Here is a 9,773-nt window from a genome sequence, read left to right as displayed (position 1 = left end):
TAGCTCTTCTTCAAACAGATGTTCTTAGGCCACCCAGAGGATACTTGGTCAAAGGCCGGAAGTCGTGAGCTGCTTGAGTCATATGTAAAAGAATGGTTTCTGGCCACTCCCAAGTGAATGGCGATCATAGAACTTTCCTCACTTGCGTGAACTTCTACACATGACTCCATCCTCCTGTCAGTTTCTACTACGGCAATCAGATCTCGGCTTTAAAAGTCGGACACCCTAAAAAAATCATACTTAAATTTTTTATGTCTTTATATTAGAAAAACTTGCCTTTGGATGACGCTAAATCTGAGCTTTGAACTGTAACGGTTCAGCCTCAATTGTTAGACAATACGGCACTCACGCTTGTGCCAGTTATTTGGTAGAGCTCCTACCATTCTTGGAATGTTTCCTTTGATATCATCCGACGAATGGACGATTCTACAACTTTCAAACCACATGTAAAAGAGAATATTATTCCCTCGTAAACTGCCATGACACCATAGTCCGAAATATGGTGTAAATCGAAAACTGACCTTTGTTTCGTTTTTTTTTCTCAACTAATGACTAAAACTATGCATTGTAAATGAGTTAAATACAATTCTTTCTTTGTGAGAAGACTAAAGTCTTCAGTGACACATGGTTTCAGGTCGTCTTTCGATAAGAAGAAAATAGCGTAGTATTTGTAAGGGGGATATTTGTAAGTTTATTTGCTTCGGTGCATACTGAAAGATTTGAACGAACAAAGATATTAAGATTATAAGACGACTAAAATCTGATCTAATATTCGCGAAACATGATACGGATCTGTCAACCACATAAAATAAGAACTGTAATAGACCACAAATTATTATAAAATTCGTTAAGAGCTAATATATTCTGATAAAATACAAGAAAACTTCAAAATGTTTTTGTGATTTCTTAAATTATCATGAAAGTCATTATTAGAATAGTAAGCTAGTATAACTTCGGCCATTTAATCAAGTCGGAAACCTTTTTCTTTACATTTGTACCATTCAAAGCCAATAGAACCACACTCAGTATCATTTGGCATTTGCTAACTGTCACTTGTTCGCGTAAACTACGCGCCGCCATTGCAACTCGCAACCAGCCGCGATGAAACCAACAACATGGCACCAGCGCAGAAAAAATTCGACAAATGGCTTAACGTACATAATAAAGCTATGTATGCGAGCTTGTTCTTACTATCCCAAGGAGCTCTTCGGCCACCAAGAAGAGTTTTTCCATACAAGCAAACGGCCGCGTGCAATTAGCAGGAAGCGTATGAAATTCACGTACTTACACAGATGCACGTACACACAACCATATTTACATATAAGCACTGCGCATTTATGCGTTCATATCAGCCAGCGGCGGCCATGGCAATAGAGTCGTTTGTCGCTCCTGTGTCCGAAATTCATGTTGACTGAGAATCACAAATATTTCAATTTAATTAGTATATCTGCCAAATTGAGTTTGTGATTTAATGAATTGCGAGTGACATAAATTAGTGTTTACCATAGTGCGCTACATTGACGACAGCGGCGGCATGGCACTCGACGGCGAACAAACATATATGTATGTGTATTTACATACGTGTGTAAGAAAATGCCTAAGTGTAATGTGAGTTACTCACCTCTCTAGTCTTGATCTACCATTTGCATATCTAACAACTTTACTGGCTTGTCTCCACTCCTCTAACAAAGGTGACATCGAATAAAGTACATGAGTAAAACTATTTTTTGGATATTGGCTTAAAACAACATTGGAATAAAAATAGTTTAATATAAAAAGGTTTTTCAATCTTTATACAAAGGTATTACAAAACTGTAACCTGGTTGTTTTGTAACCAAAGGGGTCCAATTTTGAGTCAATTACGATGTCGGTCGGTCCGAAAACTATTTAGCCTACAAAAGAAAAATTCTTTATTGCCAAATTCAGGATGTTATTAGCTTGAAATAATTGACCCAGTGAGGTTCCAACTTCTTTAACTAGTCTCAAAAATCGATTTCGGGAAGTCTGATGGACGTAGCGTACTTCAAAGGCACTATTCGTGCAAAAAACTATCCCGCTAAATTAACTGCGTTTTGAAATATATACTATAAAGTGGTGGAATAAAATGGAATTTAAAACTGTGTTATATGAGAAGTACGCGTGGTTGTTGTCCGATTTCGCCAATTTTCGCACTGTAACATAAGAATGTCAGAAGGTTGTTACATTCAGTTAAAAGATCGGGCTCTGAAATTTGTCATTTTACCCAAAAGTGGGCGGTATCACGCATATCGTCCCATTTGGCACCGATTCTTATAAATCGTTCTCACACCCTCTCGAGAAAATAATATAATGTCTGTGGCTTAAAAAACAGTCTTGTCTTGTGGTAGCGTTGAACCATGGTCGCTTCTTTTTCTTTTCTGAGCCAGGATCTTATGAGTAATTCAACGATCGCATTCGGTGTCGTCTGCGGAGGAAGCTACACTTCCACTCCCAAGACTGTCATCTTTATTCTCGATTTCCGTCATTTCTCTGTCTTATATGACGCATTACTGCAGACAAGTCAATTGTTTTGAATCTTGGATCTAGCAAAGTGGATACCGCCATTAAAAACAGCGGACCTATTGAACATTTCGAACTTTGTACCTATTTTTGACAAATGATATGCCTCCCCACACCGTTCAGTAATATTTTTTTCTTTTACAAAATGGCGGAATTTTTTAGTGGAAAATAACAGGTTTCTTTTAAATGACCGCCAAAAATTTTTCAATTAAAAAAAGTTATCAGAGAACAATGGGATGAAGATTGGACTATGATTAATTACTTTCTCTTGGTTTTTTATTCTGGGATAACTAGCAGCCGAGTTATCGTGAACACCGCAAAGTGTTTTTTTCTCAAAACGTTCTGGGGGAAGCTCTGTTACCGTTTTATACTTACTTCAATATTTCTGAATGAAAATGTCAATAATGTACAAAAGGTCCAAATAAAATTACTCAATCCATATTTAAGAAATAAATTAGCAAAAAAAGTATTTTTTTTACATTAAAACCCTAACCCACCTTAAAATATTTGTTTTAAATTTTTCTGCTACCACAGAAGTGCAAATAAAGTTCATGGCGTTATGTTGGCGTTCACAATGGACAAATGGAATAACTTGACTTAATGTGGCGTTTTCTTTCTACTTTTTAAGTCGTCATTGCTTCCAAGGGTCTCAACAAATGTATAATTTCAATTATCTCATCTTGGTTTTTATTTGTAATCATCGGTGGTGGTTCAGAAAAGCTTATTAGATTTTGGCTGATATATTGAATCAGCTTCAGGAAGTGATCGAGCATCCACGTCTTATGGAATTCCATCTAGTTTTCACATCTAAAATAGGTTTTAGCATTTTACCTTCAGCTATTACTACTGCTCTGCAGCTCCTGATGATGTTGCAGACTTCAACGTCATTCAATGAACTGTCAAAATAGCTTTAACAATATTAGTGCCGTTATTGTTACCACTGCGAGAACATTCCTTTTGTTTAAGGAAAATTTCGAAAGAGAATTTTGTAATACTTTCGAAATATGTGGAGCTGTATGAACTTTTGTCAATTTGAAAACGCCAATTGTCCCATAAAATTATTTGCTATTAAACAAACCGTGCGCTGTCACACCAAACATGCTCTTCGTCCATATGTCAGTGATCAAACTGATATTAGGCACATGCGGCAACATTGTTTTAAATTTTTCAGCTTCATTGTCGTCCATCTTTTCCATTTATGCTTTTATTGTGTTCCTAGCTTGAACTTGGTAAAGTGGAAAATGTTGTTCATCAACTCCAATAAACCTTTTCCTGAAAATATATACGAGGTGTGTTCAAAAAGTATCGCGAATTTTGAATTTTCGCTGGTTACTTATATTCGAATTACGAATTTTTTGTGGCGTTATGTTGGTACTCATGTCTCTCACTTACGCCGACAAGCTCGGCCATTTTGAATGTTCATTTAATTGTTGACAGCTGCTTTGCTTGCACGTGCTTTGGATCGTCTTCAATTTTTACCTATCGAAAAAATTGCACCACGATAACGCCCCTGCTCACACATCGTTGCTTGTGCGCGACTTTTTGGCCAAAAACAACACACTAATGATGCCGCAGCCACCGTATTCCCCAGATCTGGCCCCCTGTGACTTTTTCTTGTTCCCTAAACTGAAGAGGCCCATGAAAGGACGACGTTACGCTTCTCTTGACGAGATAAAGATGGCATCGAAGAAGGAGCTGAAGAAGATAAAAAAATGATTTTTTGAAGTGCTTCGAAGATTGGAAAAACCGTTGGCACAAGTGTATAATATCTCATGGGGATTACTTTGAAGGATATTCATGAATAAATAAATAATTTTTGAAAAAACACAAAATTCGCGATACTTTTTGAACACACCTCGTATAGGAGTTGCAACAATGCAAAAATTAGAATGGAAAAAATTATTTCCACTACTGATTGCGATAATTTGTATTTTTGAAACCACTTGATGCAAAACTTTGCACATTTGAAAAAGCGGAATGAATATTTAGTTGACTGTGCTTTGCTGCTGATATTGACTTGAGACGAGCAACGTAACACTGCTGTTAGCGTTACAGCTGCCAAACAAGGGTTCAATTTTTTTTACTTTTACTTATTTTTTTTTTTACTCCTTTGCGTGTTTCAATTTTAAATGCCGAATCATACTTGATGTACCATAATATTTGCATCATAACTTGCTTCGTACATTCGCTGAATTTTCTTTGAAAAGGAATTTCCACACTGCACTACGTATTGGAGGCATTTACGCTTTAGTTCTTTAATTGTAGCTCCTTAGTTGAGAAGAAATAATCGTTTAAAATTAATTGTTCGCTTAATCTTGCCACTACTAGCAATAATACCAATATTTGACGCATTCCATGGAAGAAAAAGTATCGCTGTATACACCTTTGTTTTCACTTGTTCGGTTTCTAAAAAATAAGAATCCCTAACCGCAGTATTCGTTTACGAAAATATGCTCACGAAAGTGAATTTCTCTTGCGATTGAAGCAGTCAGGTTAAATAATTATCGGACCGTTATTTTAAGAAGTCATTAAAAGTAAAAGTTTGACCTTTAAAGGTCAATCGGCATGGTGTCCAGCGACATGAGTCTAAATTAATAGCATCGATGCTATTTGATTGGTATTTATTATGTATCAAGTTTCTTTACAGTAATAATTTCGACAGTATGCAACATTAATATATACGTACGTATTATTTCTCAAAGACACTATTGGAAAAAATTTAAAAGTGTGTGCGTACATAAATATACTAAAAGGTCCTAATAATACAGTTATTAAAAGCAGTGTAGTATTTAAATATATCTGCATCGAATACATCGCTTATACTTTAAACTTCTGCAGCAGATGTTTCAGCTCCATATTTTGGCGGCGCAAGAAGGCACATTCTTGATCAAGTTTGGTTCGTTGCTTAAGCACCTCCACATAGTGATTCAGACCATGCTCCAGAGTCACCCACAGCTTACGCTTCTCCTTGGGGAAAAAGCTCTTGAACTTGCTCCAAAATGTTTTGATCGTCTCGTCATCAAATGGAATCGTATTGCTAAGCAACACATTTGCTTCCAGGAATTTCTTGTAGTGCATTTGTTGTTGCATTTGCTTTTTAGTGAATTCGTTGAGTGCCATTAGTACAAATACTGGTTCGACAACCAAATAGTGGTTTTTACAATTGGGATGTGCTGCTTTGAGCTTGCTGCGGCATTCCTCCGACTGTTGTTGTATTCTAATATTCTCCGTTGGGTTTTCTTCTTCAGCGTACTCATCGAAGTCTTCATCTGGAGCAACCATATCTTCGAACTCGCGTCCTATGCGATAGAATTCGTGCATGGCCTGCTTCGGTAGTCCGCCTGGACAATTCGGGCAATAGGCGTATGGCAGAAAACATTCTGTCAACCTTGAGATCATCTTTACATTACTGACGCGCAAAGCGATGAATATATTATCCAGACGTACAATGCATTTCTCATTCTCCGAATAGGGTTCTAGAATCTTTAGAAGTTTTTCTTCAATGAGAAAACCGGCGCGATCAGCAATTTTCCGCAAAATATTACGCACTAAACCCTTCTCCAGCAACTCTTCGCACGCGCGTGTTGGAAAATCAGTAGTCGTTTTTTTCTTCTTAGCGGCCTTCAGTGTGCTGCTATTGGATGCTTTGGCAGCCTCATTAATGTCGGTCCAATCGATATCAGGCATAGACCATGGTGCTGCCAATTGCTGTTCGTGTAATATGCGATCAATTTCGAAGATCTTCGTTAAAAGATCTTTCAACTCTTTGAAATTGATTTCCCACACGAGATCGAACTTCCGTTTGTTGTTAGAACGAAACTGTTGCGCTTTTAGTTCGAGGTCGCTTATGCTCTCATGCAATTTTTGTATTTCAGTCAAAAACCGCTGCAATTTAGTTTCGTGTTGTTTATTGACCACGCTGATTCTCACTTTCAACGAGGCTATGTTCTCACTAAGCTTCGCCAGACGACGCTTTTGTTGATTACTAATCACTATATTCTCTTCATTACGCTTTTGTAGCACCTGATAATTGTAGTCCAGCTTTTCTGAATTCATCAACACTGTATTGCGAACATTACGCAGTTCCCACTCCAACATTTCGGCCTCCTTTTCTAGCCGTATACGAGTGCTGCATGTTAGCTCCTCTTGTACCGCTGCAATACGCGCCACCTCAGCCGCGTAGAATTCTTCCTTCTGCTTGGCCAAATCGAATTTCGTCTTTTCACTCTCCGCCATATCATCGTAGAATTTATTCCACTTGTTGGTCTCAGACAGAGCGATCGTTTCACGCTCTTCACTTATCGTATTCTCCAAAATATTTAAATGACTCGTGTAAGCCATCTTAATAACCTCAATTTGACGGTCAATGCGTTCAACTAAGCAGCGCACATCGTTTGCTTGTGCCATTTGATCGGCATAGTACTTGGCATTTATGCGATCTATCTCTTTCTGACACTGTTCAATGAGACTATCTTTGCTCGCCATTAAAGCAGCTACTTTTTCTTTTTGCTCCTCCAAGTGTTCGAATAATGCCATCGGCTCTTTGAATTCCTCCAGCTCCGACCATTTCGATGCTATTTCATTGAATCGTGCCATTGACTCAATGGATTCTTTTTCGAGATCCTTATTTAGTATACCACTACGCTCACTCTCATATTCGCGACGCATAAGTTCTCGCCTCTCATTTGCCACCTTCACATTCGTCACCAACTCCTGTCCAAACTCTATCAAATCCTTTAATTTATGATCGCTATCTTCTAGTTGGCGCTCAACTGGATCTTTTTTCTCTTCGGTCTTTTGTACCAAAGTCTTTGGTGCGGCCTTCATTCGCATCTTGTACTCTTCTCGAACAAGTTTTCGTCTTTCATCCAATGCTTTCGATGAATTCATTGGATCTGCGGAGTTTACCAACATTTTCATTCTCTCCATTTGCCAATTACTAGCATTTGAAGAGCGCGATCCAATGTCGACGATAGAGGCGTGAGCAGAGGATTTGCCCGACATAGCATCCAAAGAGGTAATCGATCCTGTAGGTTCCAAAGCCATGACGGTGGGTGTCTAGTACAACTCTTAGCAAATATATTTACAATAAAAATACTTTTTTCGCGGTATATCGAAAATATTTTACCAACAAACTGATTTATTTATTTTTGTTAGCAAACAAATTCAATTGTTTCTATGGCAGTTGTTTGAGTTTGAATGTTGATTCGTTACAAAGCATTGGTTACCAAGTTTATTTGGTTAGCTTCTATTGGTTAAAGTACATTACGAATCAAAAACACATTTTTATATCCGAGCTCAGTCTAACGAAATCAAATTATAGAATAAAGTAAAAAGAGTTAGTAAAAAAAATATATTGGCGAATCTCTCAAAATACCGCATTTACTGTCTTTTTGAAATATCAACTTTCCCGTAAAGCCTCTCCGCGTTGTTCGTATACTTTACATTTTCCATTTAAAAAAAAAAATATGTAAAAGATTACTACATTTTTCTTTGAGTGCACAAAGTTTCATCGATTTATCTGCAGTAGTTTATAAGAAAATAATTTTACAATATTATCGTACCTTAAAACTCAACCTTTAAAACATTAACAAATTTCTGAATTTTGGGATTGTATAAATACTGCAATGATCTGCTTAATATTATTATTATAGCATACAGCCTTACCAAGGGCCAACTAAAGAAAAGAATTATTATTCGACACGACAAAATTTTTTGGTAAGGGTATAATAGTTGTTCACCTAAAGATTGTTTGTAACACCTATATACAAGTATATAGCTGAAATCCAAGTGACTGTCTGTCTAATCGTCCGTCCGTGCAACTTTAGTAAAAATTAAGATATCTTGATGAAACTTGGTACATGTGTTTGTTGGCAAAAAGTGAGGACGAGTTGGTAGATGGGCGTAATCGGTCGACTGCCGAGCCCACAAAACGCCATTAATCGAAAATTTATAAAGTGACACAACTAAACTAAAGAAAATATAGCTCAATTTTTCACAGGAGATTTTTTTTAATTCTTCTTACGAAAATGGGCTAATCAGATTATAACCGCTCCCACTCCCCCAAAAACATCAACTAAATGCATCAAAAAACATTAAATTTTACGCTCGACATGGTACGAGAAAGCTTTATAGGAGCCGGTGTCAAATATTGACGAGGGGCGTGGCACCGCTCACACTTATATCTTGCTATTTTTCAAGATTCTGATTTATTTAGTTTTCTATAAAGTCATTCAGGGATATTATTGGGTATACCATATGTATAGTATGTACATATGTATAAGCTCAGAAAAAGTAAGGAAAGATGTCGACTAATTTAAGATGACAAATATCGCACGCCAAAGATACTACTTAGGCTTATTTCTTTTCGATGGCTTTGTTAACGAATATAATTTGACACTTTTTTTACTTTACAATCCTTCAGCTTAAGTCTAATCAATTTCACTGAATTATAGAAATAAGTTGAGTTTACGCTATGTGTATTATTTTTCCACAAGAAAACCAGATTATTAATGAGTACTCGTAAGTAGCGCTGAAAGTTTATTTATGTTAACATAGCGCGAAAGATTAATTTTTGTCAGTTCTTATCAAATACACTTGATCTTCTTTTTGCACAGATTTGTCTACACCTGCAACCAGTTGCTACAGAATATTATAGTTTTGTTCACCTAACGGTTATATGTATGTATCACCTAAAACTAAGCGAGATTGATATTGAGTTTTACATATATATGTATACATAAATGATCAGGATGACGAGAAAAGTTGAAATCCGTGTGACTGTCTGTTTGTCCGTCCGTCTGCCGTCCGTGCAAGTTGTAACTTGAGTAAAAATTTAGGTATCTTGGAATGAGGCTTGCTTGGTATCTACAAAACAAAAATATGAATTCATTGATGAACGTAATCGGACCACTGCCTCGCCCATACATCAATATATAAAAAAATCCCAGAAGCAAAGGGCACCTGTGGGCAAAATTGTTTGAAAAAGTGGGCGAGACCCCGCCCTCTAACAATTTTAATGTATGTATCTCCTAAGCCACTTAAGTTACAACAACTAAATTTTGTGAATACAAATCTTGTAAGAACTTCTACCGACAGTGTGAAATTGGATGAAATCGGAAGATAACCTCGCTCACTCCCCATTTAACGGTACTGTTTAAAACTACTAAAAGCTAAATAAATGAAAAACTAATTACGACATTAAATTTTACCTTCGAAATGGTATGACAGGACAT

General features: G+C 36.9%; 1 protein-coding gene across 1 annotated transcript; it reads right to left on the bottom strand.

Moving 5' to 3' along the window:
• Nucleotides 1–5,131: 5,131 nt before the first annotated feature.
• On the bottom strand, nucleotides 5,132–8,075 carry LOC105231567 (dynein regulatory complex protein 1 homolog). Its single transcript, XM_011212931.4, has one exon. It carries the CDS (start codon nucleotides 7,582–7,584, stop codon nucleotides 5,356–5,358), a length of 2,229 nt encoding a protein of 742 aa, XP_011211233.2. The 5' UTR covers nucleotides 7,585–8,075; the 3' UTR covers nucleotides 5,132–5,355.
• Between the last annotated feature and the right edge of the window lie 1,698 nt (nucleotides 8,076–9,773).

The sequence above is a fragment of the Bactrocera dorsalis genome, chromosome 1, assembly GCF_023373825.1.
Source record: "Bactrocera dorsalis isolate Fly_Bdor chromosome 1, ASM2337382v1, whole genome shotgun sequence".
Taxonomy (NCBI): domain Eukaryota; kingdom Metazoa; phylum Arthropoda; class Insecta; order Diptera; family Tephritidae; genus Bactrocera; species Bactrocera dorsalis.
The sequence above is the reverse complement of the archived record's forward strand: the minus strand, read 5'-3'. Positions and strand labels throughout refer to the sequence as shown.

Bases quoted from the DNA above. Each gene is read 5' to 3' on its own strand.
- LOC105231567 (XM_011212931.4), bottom strand. From the start codon at position 7,584: ATGGCTTTGGAACCTACAGGATCGATTACCTCTTTGGATGCTATGTCG.